This window comes from Musa acuminata, chromosome BXJ1-3 (genome assembly GCF_036884655.1).
Source record: "Musa acuminata AAA Group cultivar baxijiao chromosome BXJ1-3, Cavendish_Baxijiao_AAA, whole genome shotgun sequence".
NCBI classification, from domain to species: Eukaryota; Viridiplantae; Streptophyta; class Magnoliopsida; order Zingiberales; family Musaceae; genus Musa; species Musa acuminata.
In genome coordinates, this window is record NC_088329.1 from 13078779 (window position 1) to 13096596 (window position 17818).

General features: G+C 41.4%; 3 protein-coding genes across 6 annotated transcripts in view; all 3 read left to right on the forward strand.

Moving 5' to 3' along the window:
* LOC103978313 (choline/ethanolaminephosphotransferase 1) overlaps window positions 1–6400 on the forward strand; it is a 28705-nt gene extending 22305 nt beyond the window's left edge. For 2 of the 4 annotated variants that reach the window (XM_009394070.3, XM_065126641.1), the window contains 9 exons: window positions 2168–2237; window positions 3004–3067; window positions 3140–3180; window positions 3271–3355; window positions 5011–5073; window positions 5271–5329; window positions 5429–5481; window positions 5825–5897; window positions 5990–6400. In XM_009394070.3, the coding sequence (XP_009392345.2) occupies window positions 2168–2237; window positions 3004–3067; window positions 3140–3180; window positions 3271–3355; window positions 5011–5073; window positions 5271–5329; window positions 5429–5481; window positions 5825–5897; window positions 5990–6011 (530 nt within the window). In that variant the 3' untranslated portion in view covers window positions 6012–6400. Of the gene's footprint in view, window positions 1–2167; window positions 2238–3003; window positions 3181–3270; window positions 3356–5010; window positions 5074–5270; window positions 5330–5428; window positions 5482–5824; window positions 5898–5989 lie in introns of all 4 variants that reach the window. The other 2 variants (XM_065126633.1, XM_065126623.1) reach the window with 1 other exon arrangement.
* A 1921-nt stretch (window positions 6401–8321) lies between these two features.
* On the forward strand, window positions 8322–14083 carry LOC135623553 (rop guanine nucleotide exchange factor 1-like). Its single transcript, XM_065126664.1, has 5 exons — window positions 8322–8905; window positions 9022–9138; window positions 9221–9756; window positions 12867–13217; window positions 13385–14083. Exons 1-5 carry the CDS (start codon window positions 8638–8640, stop codon window positions 13805–13807), a joined length of 1695 nt encoding a protein of 564 aa, XP_064982736.1. The 5' UTR covers window positions 8322–8637; the 3' UTR covers window positions 13808–14083.
* A 959-nt stretch (window positions 14084–15042) lies between these two features.
* LOC135623558 (cytochrome P450 71A1-like) lies at window positions 15043–17121 on the forward strand. Its single transcript, XM_065126669.1, has 2 exons — window positions 15043–16349; window positions 16434–17121. Exons 1-2 carry the CDS (start codon window positions 15426–15428, stop codon window positions 17043–17045), a joined length of 1536 nt encoding a protein of 511 aa, XP_064982741.1. The 5' UTR covers window positions 15043–15425; the 3' UTR covers window positions 17046–17121.
* The last annotated feature ends 697 nt before the right edge of the window (window positions 17122–17818 follow it).

Below are 17818 nucleotides of genomic sequence, written 5' to 3' on the forward strand. Positions count from 1 at the left end.
AATTTTGTGGAGGAAGGACCCAAAACTTCAGAAGTTTGCGAGACGATGCTCGTTAAAGCTCCAACAAGCATCCACCCAGTTTAAGCAGCATGAGGAATTTGAGAGACTAGCGCAGTAAGGATGTTCTTTTCCTTCATCTGGAGGATCCGCAGGAATCAACAAGGATCAACACAACTCAGCCAACCCCGCACCAGAGTCAGAGTCATTGGTGAGTTGAAGCAGCATGGCAGATCAAAGGTTCGACTACTCAAAAACAACAGCGGAGAGCAGCTGGGAGCCAAGAGACGCATTGCAGCAGAAGATTGAAGACTCAACAAAGGCGAGGAGTTGCAGTGTCGACAAAGGCTTCGACGAGGACGTCGAAGGAATAAGTGGGGGAGAATGTCACGGACAAACTTCTAAACAGGATGTTTGATGTGATGCTTATGTATGTTCGTGTCTTTTGGTATGTTCATGCCTTGTACAGCATGTAGAGGGACGGCCGAAGGCGTAATAGTTCCATTTTAGTTAAGTTGGTGGCCTCTTTAGGCTTGTAAATAAAGGTTGTGTCATGTGGACATGTGTGAGAGATTTTCAGTCTATAATGGACCATTTTACCCTTTGTTGTGCAACTGTTCAGAGCTTGTAAAGTTTGTTTGTAATTTGCATTGTCTATGAAGTGTTTTTCGGAGATGTTTGCTTGTGGATCCCGATTGAGGCGTTTTCTCTAACCCGTTCTCTCTTTCGTGGGTCCTAAGGGACATGGGAGACTTCGGGGAGGTTGACCTTTGCGGACGGACACGCAAGGGTGCCGCACGACTTAGGCAAAACCAACTAAGTCCGTGACAGAGCGGCGACAGAGGTAGTGTTTGCGAGCAGCGACAACGGCGAGCAACGAGATCGGGATCGGGAGCGGCAGCGGCGAGGGTTAGGGTTGGGTTCTCACTTATATCGATTTTAGTTGGTTCGATTGAACCAACTAACCATCAGAGACCGAACCAGGACCGAACCAGACCTAAAATCTTGGTTCGGTCGCCTTGGTTAACCCAGGCACTCACTCGAAGCGCCCAGCGCCTGGGCTCGGGCGAGCGCCCAGGCGGCGCTTGTTTGAAGCGCGCCGCCTAGGAGATTAGCGAGGCGCTCGGGCCTTGCCTCACCTCGCTCGAGCGCCTTTTTAAATCACTGACACAGATGCAACAATCAGATTGCAGGATTTAAGTTTGACTTGGATAAAAAGACATGAGTTCCTTAGGCGACTTTTCAACTGGTGTTTCCTATGATCTCTACAACAACCATTGAAAATAATATGATGTATAGTAAAAAATGGATCTCCAAGTGACATGGAGAATTGTTGCAATCCATATTCCAGATATTGGCCTTCAATGTTATCCTACTTATTATCCTTATCTCACTAGAATTGTAAGAGCCCCTCAATTAGAACAATAAAGACTTCAGAGATGTCTTTTAGTACTAATTGATTTTTTATCAGAAGCGAAGAGCATTATGTCTCCATATCTTCAGCAATTGTTGTATCATGAAGCCCAAGAACAATTTTATATAGCTTTTTTTTCTCAATTTGATTTTCCAATGCCCAAGGATTTTACTTTTATTTATTGGTTCCTTATTGATCATTAGAGTGACTAGTACGGCGCCTCAATCCAGTTTGGCAATATTGTGGTATACGGAAAAAGCAATGCAACCAAAGCTAAGAAAAAAGGGAAAGAAAAGAAATGTCTCAATTGTCTCTGCTAAGATACTAGTGTCTAGTCAGATATCTAGTGTTTGGCCAAAGCATTTATATTTTAACTGACAGATGTGTCCTTGTCTGGGCTTGGACTTGGTAATATCCAGCATCATTGAAATTCCATGAAATATAATTCCTTTTCATTTTCTGATCTAAATATATTGGGCAGTTTCTTTTTCTGTATGTATCTTCACTGCACTGCAACTAATAGTGCTTGGACCAAATCATTTCTAAGAGGGTATACTTTGCACGCAACTTTAGGGACATGTATATTGTATTTATCTTTTTTATTTTGATGGTCCTCCAGTACTTGGATAACTACATGTCTTTTCTCACTTATTACTTAACATTTTAACTGGTTCTGTTTCAGTTCATTGATGATGAATTGCTCATATCTTCATATCCTTATCTATAAATGAACCTTTTTCCTGATTTTTTTTTCAGAGATTCCAACCTATGGAGTTGTGCTGTTTATTTTGATTGTTTTTGGTGTATTCCCAACCATCAGCTCCAAGTAAGCTTCTTTATCATGATTTATGATAATTTTCCAGAAACACATTTTTGGTACTTTTAGTTGTGATTATACTAATTAGTTCTAACCAAAAACAAATGTGCTTTCTCATAACTTATGCTTTCTCAATCTTGCTGTTAAATTTACCATTAAGATAGTTATTGCTCAGTAATTTCTATTAAATTAATAAATTTATGCTTGAAATTTAATTTAGCAGTTTCTTGAGCTCACAAAAGTCCTTGTTGGATCATAGTGAGCAACAGATGCGTAGCTTTCCTGTTGTTAAGGAGTAAAGCAAAATTAAGGAGCATTGGTTGACGAAAATCATTTTTTGCAGATACGTGACATGTCAAGTCAATGCCTGTTGATGGATATGCATGCTTGATTGAGCTTATAAAGATTTTCTCTAATTATCTAGCAAGAGTTAATAATAGTAATTACATCTGATTTTGTTTCTGTCAAATCAGAAAATTAGTTATATTTTTGTTAATTACCCACTAACCCTTTCTTTGATGTTGATGTCCCAAGTTGGGATGATTTAAGTTATTCACACCACATATTCTGGCTTGAATTATAATGTAAGATTCTTAATTGGTTTTAAAGAGATTCTTGAGTATACACTGGTGATATATTGATTATGTAGCATATCCATTTTAAATATATAGTTACTGAAAAAAAATTCAGCCAACCTATCAACAAATTGTATGGTGGGGCAAGTTGCAGTCTCTTTTGGTAATGGTTGAAATTTTATTGTATGTTATTTCTGCAGCATTAGCAATGTCCGCAAGGTTGTCCAAGCAAGAAAAGGAAGCATGTTGCTCGCGCTAGCAATGGTAATTTCTATTTACAAATTCCACCATCTCACATTATCAAGATTTTTTGATGAACTTATTTGTTCTTGCCAGATATTTCCTTTCGTTGTGCTGATGACTGGAGTTCTTATCTGGTTTGAATACAATGAAACTAACTATTTGGATACTGTTCCACGAGCTGTAATTTTGTAAAATGTTGTTAAGAGAGATCTTTGTCTGTGCAGGTCATACTTATCTCCTTCAGATGTTATGTGCAACCATCCACATTTGCTTATAGTTGGAACAGGATTTGCATTTGGTTTTCTTGTGGTAAGATTGCTAACCACTGAACTTGCTAACTGTTGAGCGATCAATCTACTTTAAGAATTTGTGTGTTTGTGCTTGGTGTACTATTTGGTAGCGCTATTGTGAAGCTCAAATCTTAGACATGGTTGGAACCTAGACTGCCTATCTAAGGTTTCATGGCACAGACAAAGGAAACAGCATTTACCTTTGATATATTTCTGGTTCCTTAGTTCAACAGTGGGCAGTAGATAGATATGTGCCTGGAATCTGATGGAACTTGTGGATCTTAGTTATTTGCTTAATTGTTTTCAAGACAAGCTATTTTATTCCACAAAGCTACAATTTCTTTGGATCTTGCTTTTGTAATTAAGTTGAATTCTTCTTTTTATGATGATGGTACGACTGTTTGTTAAACCATTCTCCCCCCTTCAACTTGTCTCTTCATTTCCCATTTTGTTATATATAGCATGGGTGGTTATTTTAGTACCACTAGGCTGCTTTGGGCTGAGGGGCATGTGAATACAACATCAAGTTTGCAAGAGCATGTTGCTCGCTGAACGTTGTGCCACCAAACTGAATTCTATCAGACCCAAAATATGGACTTGCAACCTATGTAGCGATTATTGTTCGATGGTCAAGAAAGGTTGATTGGAGCAGGGAAATTTATTCCAAAATGATTGTGCTATTTATATGTGAGGCAGACTGTCGATGTAGATGGTAGTTATCTTATTTGTGGGCATTTATTCTCCTGGAAGATCTAGTTCTTTTGATGGGTAGTCGGTCAGAAGTATCAGTCAAAAGTGAGCTAAGATGATATAAGGTAGAAACAGGAAATTTGAGCTTATTTTAGCAAGCTGAAGAAAGCAGTGATTAAGACCTCAAGATAACTCTTTAGATTACTCAGTTCTGTAGATTGTGCATAGACGAGTGTGCTATCTGTGTGGTAGTTATCTACCAGAAATATATGAAGGCATTGTCTGAGACTTTTTAATAACCATCATATTCATGGGAAGAGTTGGAGCTGAGAATCATGGGATGAGTTGCAAACGGCAAGAACATATCTGTGGACCAAAACCAGTCCATGCCAATTGATTTACTTCAAATGCTTATTATATCGATACAAATCATCTATTGAATATACAACATGGACCTGTCATTTACAGTATGACGTGCATTTATTATTGTGCAACCATTTATGTTAATCTTTCATTCATCACAGAATTTGGTGACACTTACTAGGAGATCCTGTTGCATTCATTTTCACAATGGACGACATGTTTTATAATCAAACATCATGACAATGACAGAAATTGGTAATGATAACTATACAATTATAGCATATTAAGGGAGTTGTGATCATGGAGTTGCAATAGTTGAATTTATGAGTAAGACCATTGTGTCATGCAGCATTAACATAATTACCTTTATGGATCTTTAGGGTACTACAGATCCTTGTAATAGAAGAATTTGGCTTCTGTAGGCATTGAATGTTCATTGTGTCACTTTTATTTTGTGTTTTATGTTTGGAAAATCTCATTTGTGTAAATGGCTAGTTGCCTATATATGCCATGTCCATAAATAAGTTTGTGATAATCTATTTTACAATTTTTACCTCTTTTTCTTCTAGAAATATGATAGTGTGCTTCCTCTCTTTACTAGAATTATGAAATTATTGACAGGGGAGGATGATTCTTGCTCACCTATGCGATGAACCCAAGGGTTTGAAGACAGGGATGTGCATGGTACACACCTCTCTCTGAAGCTGTGGTTCTGTGCATCTTGTGTTCTTGTTCTCAATTTTTTTATTAAGTACATCATCAATTACATTTCACTCTTAGGATTTCTGAAACCTGAGTGGATAGGATGTTGCCAATACTTATTTGCCTACTCTTATTGATGTGTCATTTGAACATATTCACTGAGAAATCTTTGTTAACAGTCACTACTGTTTCTTCCTCTTGCCATTGCAAATGCTCTCACCGCTAGGCTCAATGATGGGTACGTTTTTGCCTTTACATAAAAAACATGTCTGCGGAAATAAAAAAAATATTCTGCAGTCCAATTCATTTACTTATCGGTTTTTCTCTTTTTCTACAGAGCTCCTCTCATTGATGAATATATCATTCTTCTTGTGTATTGCTTGTTCACAGGTAATTTGTTTTTTCCATCTTGAGATTATCTGTTATGAAGTGACTTTTCTATGTTACTCCTGAAAGCTTGTTTCAACAAATAAAAAACTAAAAATGCCTCTGATTTTGGGTAGTATTAATCCAGCATAATAAAAGAAGGCTTGATATTTCCTTCACATGCTAAAGATCGACTAGCATATAATTGGAATGTTCTTAGTATTAAGTTATGCCCTTCCATAAGAGCAAGATTGGCTCAAACATTATGAGATTTGTGTTCAACTCTTGCTTTTGAATCCCTTTTTCATATTGGTCTTTTTTTTGTCCCCTGGTGCTTTTCATCATGAATCTATTTTATTCAAAACAGTGGGGCTTTACTTGCATTTTGCTACATCTGTCATCCATGAGATAACAACTGCTCTGGGCATTTACTGCTTCAGGTTAGGAAACTTTCCTGCTGTTAATGTGCTGACATTTTGTGACTCAACTGCAAGATTTGAATGTGGTGTGCTGTTTTTGGTTTGACCTACAGGATAACCAGGAAAGAAGCTTGAGAAAGACTTTGACGTGCTGTTCTTAGTGCACGTCTTTATTGTTGATTATTTTTTTACTGAAAGCAGGGCTACCTGACATTCAATCTGTGTGCCATATAAGATGGGTTCCCCACTCTATTAAATCAGTGCTTGTGGGGAATGCTGTGTAGAAGATAAGCCACGTTAGTTAGATAAGATGAGAAATTGTTGTCATTATTTTGGTCCTCTGTAGGAATTGACTGTAGTTGATCGGTTGTTGTATCACTATCAATTTATCCAATTGTGAGAATGCATGTTATACATGAAGGACCACTACAAAAGTTGGAAAGAGGATAATTGACGTATAAATTCCAAAGAAAATGTTTTGGTTGTGAAAAAACTTTATTGAATACAACCTTCCTATTTCTCTATTTTCTTCCTTGGATCTGCTCACTTTCATATTATCTGACATGTATAAACGAGCAAACCCAATTGATTTCATGCCACCCTTATTGCTCAGCCAAGTCCCTCATTGTTGATTGATTTGATCAGCTCCCTGCATCGAATAAGCCAGGACTAACAAGTCCGGCTTAAGATAACCATGGTTATCGCCCTCAAACTCTTGATATGTTTTACTAGGACAGCCATCACATCCTTCATCTCCTCGAGAACCCCATTTGCGAAATAAGAAAAAGATGATGATGCTTTTAGATAAATATCGCGGACCTCCAATGCGGATCTTCTTCATAAGCAACATCGGTTCGGTCTTCTCGGATGGTTACGTGTATGAGATGATGATGTATTGCAAAAAGCTATGTTCAAATGTTTTGAAAACTAGGATGCTTTTGTTTGGAGGGAAATCAGGGGCTGTGTAGTGATTAATGGAAGAGGGCAGGGGGTTCTGAGTGACATCATAACTTGTTTCTTTTCCCTCCTTTCCACAAAAAAAGAAAAAGAAAATGGCATCACAACTTTGCCCAAAGCGACACTCTTTCAACTTTGAACGCTCTTCTATACATGTTATTATATCCAATGAATAAACCTCGTCCCAAATCACACTCTCCACTGTGCGAGGAAGCCGTCAAAACTCCTCCTGTGAGCCAGCCATGTCTCCCGAGCATCAGCCGTCGCTGCATTAATAGCATCCTCGGAACCACCTCTGCATTAAGAATGGGGCTTAGCAACTAACTCCCTAGCTGCCCATTGAAAAGGTAAACCTCGAACAAGCCACTGGGCCCCGCCACAGCTCCAAACCAGAAATTCGCAGGACCCAATTAGATCCAAACAAAGATCCCACGTTTCATCTCCTCCCGAACAGACGCCCGTGAAAGCCAGGGAGAGTCGGCAAGACTTACGTGGTCGACACCAGCGACCGGGCTTTCTCTCGTCATGCCCTCGTCCCCGTGCGGTGCCAACCAGGAAGGGGCAGCAAAAAGAAGAGCGTTCCTTGTTACTGTAGCCCCACATCTCGCATACGCCCAGAAACCACATGCCCATGCGCTTGCTTCACGCAACAACGCACCCGGAAATATTTTTGTTCTCCTCGCGTACTCACTCCTCCTTCACGTGAACGCAGGTGATTACCCCCTCGCTCATCTCGCAGTGCACATTACGACTAATCATCATAACGCCGCCCCCCTCCCACCCCTTTCACATATCCCAATCCCCGCCCTCGACAACATTACGTTAACGTTCCATCGCCGAATGAGTGTGTAATCCCAGCAGAGTAGCGGTAGAAGTAGCAAAAGAGCCACCGGGTAGAGTCCAAATTGTGAGTAATCCCCCTACCCCCACCCCACGTTGGTCCCCCTTCGTCATGGCATAATTATATTTAAGCCTTCACCAACCATTATATGTAAGCACAACTATAATTTCATGGCATTTAAGTCTTTTTTCCTATTCTTCGTAACCAGCAATTCCAACCAAAAATTAAAATTTAGAGAAATAAGGTGGAAAGGATTCGTAGGGACGATCAAATCTATTTTTTTTCCCTTAGTTGGTCCATCTATATTCCCTTGTCTCCATTTCAATTAAAAAGCTTTTACGAGCTTATTCTTTTTTTTTGTCTTTTTTTTTTCTGAGCTATAATAGTTTTCCTTCCAGTCGGAGCTTGTTGAGTACGATGAAATGTATATGTACTGGCACAAGTAACCAGGAGTCTTCACAGTATGCTTTGGATCCGAAGTATAGCTGGGTATAACTGAGAGCAGCGCCGTAGCCGGGAAACCCATGTGGGTACTGTGGACTCATTATAAAGCAAAGGGAACCAGAAAAGTAAAAGGCCGAGTAAAAGAAGCGCAACTATGTGGGTTGGTGTGTGTGTGTGTGTGTGTGAGAGAGAGAGAGAGAGAGAGAGAGAGAGGGAGAGAGAGAGAGCTGTCGGGTGTTTTCTATGGAAAAAGACGAACTGTGACTGCCGTTTCCCCCTTTTACTTTTTCCCCTCCCCTGCTTCGTTGCTGCATCCAGAGAGAGAGAGAGAGAGACAGAGAGCGTGTGTGTGCGCGCGCGTCATATATAGAGCTCTTTAGCTCGCCTGCCTTATTCTTCTTCTTCTTCTCTCTCGCTCTCTGCTTTTGGTGGCAGGCGGAGTAGTTGGGGCGCTCCCAACGAACCAAGGCAGAATCAAGAGACGCGACAGGGAGGTTTTGGCTTCGCTGGCGCCGCACGATGGTGAGCCTGCCGTCCGACGAGGAGGAAGAGGAGGAGGAGTACGCCTCCGACATACAGAGCGAGCGATGTGAGAGCTATAGCCCCAGCGCTGACGTCAGCGAGTCCGAGTCCTCGGGTCGCGTCGGGCGCGCCGCCGCCGCCGGGGCCTCCAGCTCTTTCTCCTCCTCCCCGCCGCTGGCCCCTGCCAGAGCGGCGCTGTTGCCTGGGGTGCCTCATTTGGTGTTCTGGGAGTCGAAGTTGGAGAAGAGGGAGGCCGATTTCTCTGGTTCGTAACCTATCTCCTCATCCCCAGCAAATGTGCTTAGCTTCGAGATCTGAGAGAAGCTCCCCTAACAGCTCCTCTTGATCAAGATCGATTAACCACATAACCACTTATTTCAGAAGTGGAGATGATGAAGGAAAGATTTGCCAAGCTTCTGCTCGGCGAAGACATGTCCGGCGGCGGCAAAGGGGTCTCAACGGCGCTTGCCATCTCGAATGCGATAACGAATCTTTCCGGTGAGATCCATTTGTGTCATTCGATCTGCAGGTGTTCGTGTGCTATCTCGTTCGATTGCTACAAAACCACTACTGTCTTCAGCTACTGTGTTCGGAGAGCTTTGGAGATTGGAGCCCCTTGCGCCGCAGAAGAAGGCAATGTGGCGCCGGGAGATGGATTGGTTGCTCTGTGTGAGTGATTCCATCGTGGAGCTCATCCCTTCCATCCAAGAGTTCCCTGGCGGCGGGACCTTCGAGGTGATGGTCTCTCGCCCCCGGGCTGACCTCCACATGAACCTCCCCGCTCTCAAGAAGCTGGACGCCATGCTTATCGGAATGCTGGATGGGTTCCAAGACACCGAGTTCTGGTATGTGGATCGGGGGATATTGGTCGCCGATGAGGATGGAAGTGGGTCTTGCCCATCTTCCTCGTTTGGTAGGCCGTCATTGCGCCAGGAAGAAAAATGGTGGCTACCATGCCCAAGGGTTCCGCCCAAAGGCCTGTCCGAGGATTCAAGGAAGAGGTTGCAGCAATGTAGGGATTGTGTGAATCAGATACTCAAGGCGTCCATGGCAATCAATAGTGGAGTGCTTGCCGAGATGGAGATCCCTGATGCCTATATTGAAACCTTGCCCAAGGTAAAACTCATGATGATTTAGCTTACTGATTGATCTAATAATACACTGAATTTGAATGTGTATAGGATAAAGGACATGAGTAATTCTATATTCTTTAGATGTTGCCAATGACCTATTTCTTCATTATTTTTAGGTCTCATAAAATATTCATGAACATCTAAAGCTTATAAGTAAATGCTCCTCACTAAGATGGTCTTTTAATTTGCACTAATTAATTCTAAATTTTCGTCACCAGATTTAAGTTAAACTCAGTTCATACTAACTTTTTCTAGGCAGTATTCATTTGCTTAATCGAATCTCTGCTTTTTTTTAAGGACAATATGAACTTAAGCTGACATTATAAAGAGCTTTGGGTGGTAGAATATTTTGCCATAAAAGATTTCTTGGATTCTCTTATGACAAGTTGTCTTAGCCATTTTTACACTATTGGTTATATCCAGATATAGGTCTACCTTTGGGGGCAAATAGGTGTCAAACGTCACAAGCATCGATGGATAATAGTTCGTATTGAATGTTGTCAATCAACCTGACACATAGGTTATAAACATTTACTTGTTAAAGGATTGGAGTCAATTAAGTAAGCACATATTCGTATGTGTCATGTTTGTGGTTGCCAGAGCTAATCACAAGTGCCATAGGATTGGATTCAAAAGTAGATGAAGAGCAAGATGGGATCTGAATTGGTATCATTTAGCTGCCCTGTTGGTGTAAACAAATTGTCACTGTCCAAGGAATAATAAAGTGTAAAGTAGAGAGTCGTGGGAAAAGGGATACTGTCAAATGGTATAGTTGTTGAGAATGGCATGGAAGGTTTTTCCTTGGAGAACGATAAGTGTAAGTGAAGGTTTGCTCCATATAGAAGATGTTTTAAGCTATCTATATTATGCAATTTGTGGCATCATTATTGTTACGTCTCTTTCTGAAATGTGAATCATGAAAAGAAGCACATCATAGTGACTTTAGTCATTAAATGGAAGAAAAGACAACTCATGTGGAATGAAAGAAATGTAGTTGGAAGTAATAAATTGTGAGTATTATTGTTGAAGAAAAGATTATGTGGAAGCTGCATACTTGATTAAATCATGATCTTTGAATAAGGGGTCGAATAAAGAGATTACGAGCAGATAGGAAATTTTGATGTTGCTGATAACGATTCAGCCACCCGTTAGGAAATACGAGGCAGAAAACTTGAAATTAGCTTTGCAGAAAGAACCTGATTAAGGAAAGAACAAGAATGACTGCAGTATTCAATGACATGAAGAGGGGAAGAGAGAGAAAGAGGGATCTTGAACTAGGAAGATGAAAAGAAACATATAGAGCAGAAGAAGCACACAAGTTGTATTGATGGCTAACGTGCATGGCATAACCTGTACTTTTGGAAGTAAAAAACTATTGGCAAGTTAGATGCGGCCGATGTCATGTATCTCTTATTGAAATCTTGTTTATAGGAAGTAGACGAATTTTAACTTGTGAGACAAATGTATACATGAAATCTCTTATTGAAATCTCAAGTATTAAATGCCAATACCTAATGTAAAATGTGAAATCAGAAATTATAACGTTAAGTGTGAAAGCTATGGCTATAAAGCCTTACAGATCTTAAATAGTAAGTACAGAAGAATAATGGAAGGCTGCATTAAGGAAAAATGAATGCATAGTGAACTAGTCCTCCATGACATTTTTTTTGATATCCAGAGGGAAACAGAAGCACTACAAAGAATCTGGAAACAAGGATGGAGAATCTATTGTACTGCTGTTTGTGCAAATAGCTGCCCACTTTATTGCACGAGTGTCTTCTCATAAGCTTCTTATCTGAAAGACAGCACATGCTTCTCATGGATCAATAAGAAGCCTTCTAATCCCTTATGGTCACCTTATTCGTTAGATAGCATGTTGTCTGACAGAAGTGAAGCTAGTAGGAGTGCTCAGTGATTTTAGTTGTCAGATGTGTGAAGCTCTATGCGGTAGGTTGTTGAATACTTTGGTCCTTGTAACTCAAGATATAATCGAGCTCTCTGTCATGTGGTCAAAAGAAAGCGAAGTAACACAAGCTTGTGATTTTAATTTCCAACAATTTCAACAGGTAGCCATTTATGGCCCTGTGATCAGGTGTATTCATATGTTATTGAGCCCTTGCTAAGCACCAAACAGTTGGTATATCTGGTGCATCCAGAGAAAGGACCTGGTTTTAGATTAACGAAAATCAACAGGACTTGAGGAATCCTTTTTAGGCTTGTCCAAATTCAATGACCTGATCAAGGAATTAGATTATGACTGAATTACCTGAGTTGGAGACTTCATATTATTGCCTTCCTTTGCTACTCAAATTTCATTGTGGCTCAAAATTATTGTACAAAATAATTCTAGAGAATTCAATAAACAGAAAATAAATTAACCGAGAAGCTGATTTGAAAGATAGCAAACAGAAAGATAAATTAATAGTTGGGCCAATTACTTTTGTGCTGCGGTTAGTCAGAGGCTTGTTGACAATTGGATGTGTGGCTATAAGTATGTAAGGGTTTAGGGAATGGATCCATATGCATGCCTTTTTTACTTGAAGCCATCTGTAATTGGATAGTGTTCTTGTTGAAAAGAATGATGATATTAAAGGACAGCAAGCACTATGATATTAGTGCTACCGTATCATGGCTTACTTGATATCAGGTTTACTATCCAGCTGTTTGTCAGAGTTACAAGTTATGAAGCAGTACTTGTAGTCCTTTTCGTCGACTCGAAGCGCTTGATGAAAAAAGGTCTGCCACTTCACAGTTGTTCTTCAGCTGGTGATGGGTGCTCTATTTAGCAGCTATTTCAATTTGAGATCAACAAACCATAGTCACCCTGTTCTTGTTGTAAACTTGTGGATACTCTTCTGTTCAGCATGCTGACATAATTCTTTTGTTTGATTTGTGTGAGCAGTAGTGTTTGTTGCTTTATTCACATGGTGCTTTGCTGAAGGCATCCTAAGATTGACATTTTTATTGCATTGGTAAAATAGGATTCTGCACTGTTTTCTTCCTGTAGTTTATTAAAATGCACCCATCTTAAAAACATTTGTTGGTCTAAATATTTTGCAAGTGTAACTTTGCTCCTATTGTTACTGTTTGCAGAGTGGAAAATCATGCTTGGGTGAGATAATTTACAACTATATAACAGCTGAACAATTCTCACCAGATTGCCTTTTGGATTGCTTGGACCTGTCATCCGAGCATCACACACTAGAAATAGCAAATAGGATTGAGGCAGCAATTCACGTTTGGAGACTGAAAGGCCAAAGAAGACATTCTCAAGTTAAGGCGAAAACGGCATCTTGGAAAGGAAAAGTGAAGGGTTTTGTTGCTGACACCGAAAGGAGTCAATTTCTAGCAGAACGAGCAGAGGGTTTGTTCCAGAGCTTGAGAATTCGTTTTCCTGGACTCCCCCAGACAGTTGTAGATATGAACAAGATTCAGTACAACAAGGTATTCATTAGTGACCACTTAGAAAGTGATGACAATAATAATTACAGTCATTTTGGATGCTTCATTCACAGATTTTATCGAGAGGATGACAATGTTTTTGTTTATTCTGCACTGCAACATTCTTTGAACAATAAGAGCCAAACATTACACTGAATTCTCTTTTGTAGGATGTGGGGCAGTCAATTCTTGAGAGCTATTCCAGAGTTATGGAAAGTTTGGCATTCAATATCATGGCAAGGATCGATGATTTGATCTTTGTGGATGACGCAACAAAAAAATGTGCAGTCGCTGAAACTGTTTCGATATTCAACCGGGGAGGATCAGGACTTCCAGTTCAGAAAAGGATCTCACCCAGTCCCTTCTCAATTCAGAACACACCTTATGCCTCACCATTTGCAACACCCACCTTTTGCTCTTCAACCCCGGTGATCGGAAGCCCTCGAAGACTGCAAACTTTGGTAAGTAAAAAGAGCACCCAGTGTCCACCACAAGAGGGGAAGATCATCTCTGGTGATATGGAGAAGGTATGGTCATACACTGGCAACCTGAGCGCCAGAAGAGATGCAGGAGACGCCCCCGAAAGGGACTAACTTCAAAAACAAAAGTCGGACGCCTGAGGAATCTACGACATGAGACTTTTGTTGCCCGGTTGGTGGGTTGAGTTATGTACAGAGATGCAATTGCAGATATCAGGTTTTGTCCCTCTTTTAGTCTTAGCTGAATCTTCTTAGTTTGTAGACTTGTTACTAGTGAAAACTGATGGCTCTTTAGCAAAACATGTGTACGATCTGGTAGGTAGGTAATGAAATCATGCTCAGACAAATCTACCATTAGCAGAAAAGTTTGCCTTTGGTCGACCGGGTATGTGAATTAAAATCAGCTGTTCTCACAAGTAGTACGTACTTGATGAATTCAACCATAACTCGCTCTTATTTTAGATAAGATGTGGTATGTGAATTAAAAACTAAATTTTTTGGACTATGATTAGTACTTACTAAGCAGTGATTTACTCATATTATTATTATTATCTTTTAATCTTTTTAAATTATACAGTAAAATATGATGAATTAATTATTGATTAATTATAAATTAAATTATATACTAATTATTTCGTGAAAATTATTTGTTTTGATTTTGACTTTACATATTTATAGAAGAATCCATAACATTACGACATTATGCTTTCAAATTTTCACTGGGCTGCAAGCGTTACAAAACGAATCGATAGATAATTACAAAGAATTAGATCAAATATTTATCTCTTCAAATGATCCAACCGTTAAAAAGAATAGATTTTTCAGATGGAAACAGGTATCTCTCTCCCCAAGTCTACCTTCTCTCGGATTCGTTTCGGAAAGAATCGGGTGAAACTGAAGTCTCATGCTTTCGAAATTTATGGCCCACAAAGTTGATTTGTGGTGTGGATTTTACTCCAATGTTAACATCCATGTATTTTTCTGGACGCCAATCACATTTCAAAGGACCGATGGATGGAGGAGAGGCATCCATCTACGTGTTTCACATTTTGTTTCCCTATCAGTTTTAATGGCCATGTCAACAAGTCAGCACTCACTAATTGTCCCTCCTTGCGGTCATGACAGTGCCTTCTCTGAAGCGACTGTTCTCTAACACAGAAAATGAAGCAGCAACACGTGAAACACGGTTCATGTCCACATCACGGCCTTGTTCTCTCCGCCGCAGATGATTGAGAATATGAGCGAGAGGAGGAGGTTCGCGCCAGGCTTATATAACCTAAAGAGCTCTGAACAAGTTGGCCGGGAGTTTAGGAGTAGAAGAAGAGGCTACAACAAATGGAGACTGTGGCCACGCACTCCCTGCTGCTGCTGCACCTGCACCTGCACCTGCACCTGCACCTGCACCTCCTCCTCCTCTCTCTGCTCTTACGTGTCATCCTCATCAACATGTTTCACATTTATTTCCCTATCAGTTTTAATGATCATGTCAAGTCAGCACTCAATAAGCGTCCATTGACAGTGCATTCTTTGAAGCGTCTGTTGTTCTCCAACACAGAAAATGAAGCAGCAACACGTGAAACACGGTTCATGTCCACATCACGGCCTTGTTCTCTCCGCCGCAGATGATTGAGAATATGAGCGAGAGGAGGAGGTTCGCGCCAGGCTTATATAACCTAAAGAGCTCCGAACAAGTTGGCCGGGAGTTTAGGAGTAGAAGAAGAGACTACAACAAATGGAGACTCTGGCCACGCACTCCCGGCTGCACCTGCACCTCACTAACCCTTTCCTCCTCCTCTCTCTGCTCTTACCTGTCCTCCTCTTGTTCCTGCAACGTCAAAGAACAGCAGCGTCCTCGACGAAGCTCCCATTGCCACCTTCCCCCTCCAGGATTCCCATCCTCGGCAACCTGCACCAGCTGGGTTCCCTTCCTCACCGCACTCTCCGGGCCATGGCGGCCAGGCATGGTCCTATCATGCTTCTCCAGCTGGGGCAAGTCCCCGCGCTGGTGGTGTCCTCCATCGACATGGCGCGGGAGGTCATGAAGGAGCAAGACCATATCTTCGCCAGCAGGCCTTCTCTGAAGGTGCCCAACATGCTCCTCCGCGACGGCCGGGACGTGGCCTTTGCGCCCTACGGGAACTATTGGAGGCAGGTAAAGAAGGTGAGCCTCCTCCACCTGCTCAGCGCCAAGATGGTCCGGTCGTTCCGGACTGTGAGACGGGAGGAGGTGGCCCGCATGACCGACGAGATATCTCGGTCGAGCTCTTCCGGCCCCGTCGACGTGACAGGGGCCCTGAAATCTCTCGCGAATCATATCATCAGTAGAATTACCTTGGGAAGCTCCTCAAAGCAAGAAACATGGGATAGACACATCGTAGACTTGCTGGGAGAAGCCTCCACGTTGACGGGAGCCTTCCATGCGGGGGACTATTTTCCTTCGCTTCCATGGCTGAGCAGACTCAGCGGTTTGGAGGAGAGGGTGAAGAGAGTGTTGGACGTCATCGACCCAATTCTCGATGAGATCATCGAGAAGCATAGCAGGCGGTCGAGGGAAGACGAACGTGAGACGGACTTCGTCGATATTTTGCTCTCTCTGCAGGAGGACCCCGAGATGAAGCGCTTCATCAGCAACGAGACCATCAAAGCGATAGTCACGGTAATCTTCTCGCCATTAACAGCTGTCGTGTTACACAGTCAATAACAGCATCGATAGTGTCCATGGTTCGTCTGATATCAACAGGACATGTACGCTGCTGGAACGGACTCCACGCACATCGTCATCGAATGGGCCGTGGCAGAGCTGATCCGGAACCCAGGAACCATGAAGAAGCTGCAAGATGAGGTGAGATCGGTGGCAGGATCTAAGCACACGCTGGAGGAGGACGACTTGGTCAATGGAATGGACTACCTGAGGGCTGTGATAAAGGAATCCATGCGACTCCACCCGCCCGGGACCTTGTTGGTTCCGAGAGAGCTGATAGAGGAGACGACAATCGCAGGCTACAGAATCCCCAAGGGGACAAGAACCTTCGTCAACGTCTGGGCCATCGGAAGGGACCCCAGCATATGGGAAGCTCCCGATGACTTCCGCCCCGAGAGGTTCCTCGGGAGCTCCGTGGATTACAGAGGCCAGCATTTCGAGCTTGCTCCGTTTGGCGCGGGGCGGAGGATGTGTCCGGGAATTGGGTTCTCGGTCACGATCATCGAGCTCGCCCTTGCAAATCTCATGCTGCAGTTCGATTGGAAGTTGCCTGACGGCATGAAGGAAGAAGACATGGACATGATCGAAGCTTTTGGGGTCACCACACGTATAAAGAGCGGCCTGCGACTTGTTGCGACACCTCGATTCTGATAGGAGTCGATCGAAGACAAAATATGGCTTCTATATGTTGGAATAAAGATAATAAAAAGAAAACTTTGTGTTGTAACATGTAGTCAAATTAAATTAAATCATAATAAAATAAAATATCAAGATTTACGTGAAAAATCTATATATAAGGATAAAAATAATGAGATAAATTAGTAAAAATTTACTATAAGAATAATGAATATATAAATCTCAAAGTTTTTTATCCAAAACCCAAATAATAATCACAAGAGAATAACTGATATACAAGAATTACGTCACTGTACACAATATCCAAAATCTTCCCAAATAATCACAATAAGAATCTACTATAGAACTGATCTAACATAAGATGAAAACACTACCTAGATGATTGAGAATAGTCTCTCTGTATTTCTTTGTCTTCTTCCCTTTTCTTCTCTTATTTTTTTATCATTTTTTTACTTTTTGAATCATGTTGCTATTGTAGTTTTCTACCCTTATTGCTGTAGTTTTTTGTCTCTTTTTCGTAGCCACCACACCCACCTTATTAGATCTAGGTTTATGATAATAAGGAAAGTGGGCTATGGGCTGTTAAAGCCCACTATGGGCTAAACTCTATATGCCCAACAAGTTTTCCCATCAGCCCATAAGGTGTTAAGATCAAAGTCGACACTATGGGGGGGGGGGGGGTTGAATTAGTGCTTTCGATAAAAATGACATTAATTCAAAGGTTCATTCGATAAAATTTATATCTAAAAAACCGTTTAAACTTGAACGTAAGTGATTGAGAGCAGTGA

What these genes read in the sequence shown, in the direction of transcription:
- LOC135623553 (XM_065126664.1), top strand. Translation starts at nt 8,638, where the DNA reads ATGGTGAGCCTGCCGTCCGACGAGGAGGAAGAGGAGGAGGAGTACGCC. An exon ending in GAGGGAGGCCGATTTCTCTG is followed by an intron (nt 8,906 to 9,021) that starts GTTCGTAACCTA and finishes CACTTATTTCAG; the next exon opens with AAGTGGAGATGATGAAGGAA. An exon ending in ACAAGATTCAGTACAACAAG is followed by an intron (nt 13,218 to 13,384) that starts GTATTCATTAGT and finishes TCTCTTTTGTAG; the next exon opens with GATGTGGGGCAGTCAATTCT.
- LOC135623558 (XM_065126669.1), top strand. Translation starts at nt 15,426, where the DNA reads ATGGAGACTCTGGCCACGCACTCCCGGCTGCACCTGCACCTCACTAAC. An exon ending in CCATCAAAGCGATAGTCACG is followed by an intron (nt 16,350 to 16,433) that starts GTAATCTTCTCG and finishes TGATATCAACAG; the next exon opens with GACATGTACGCTGCTGGAAC.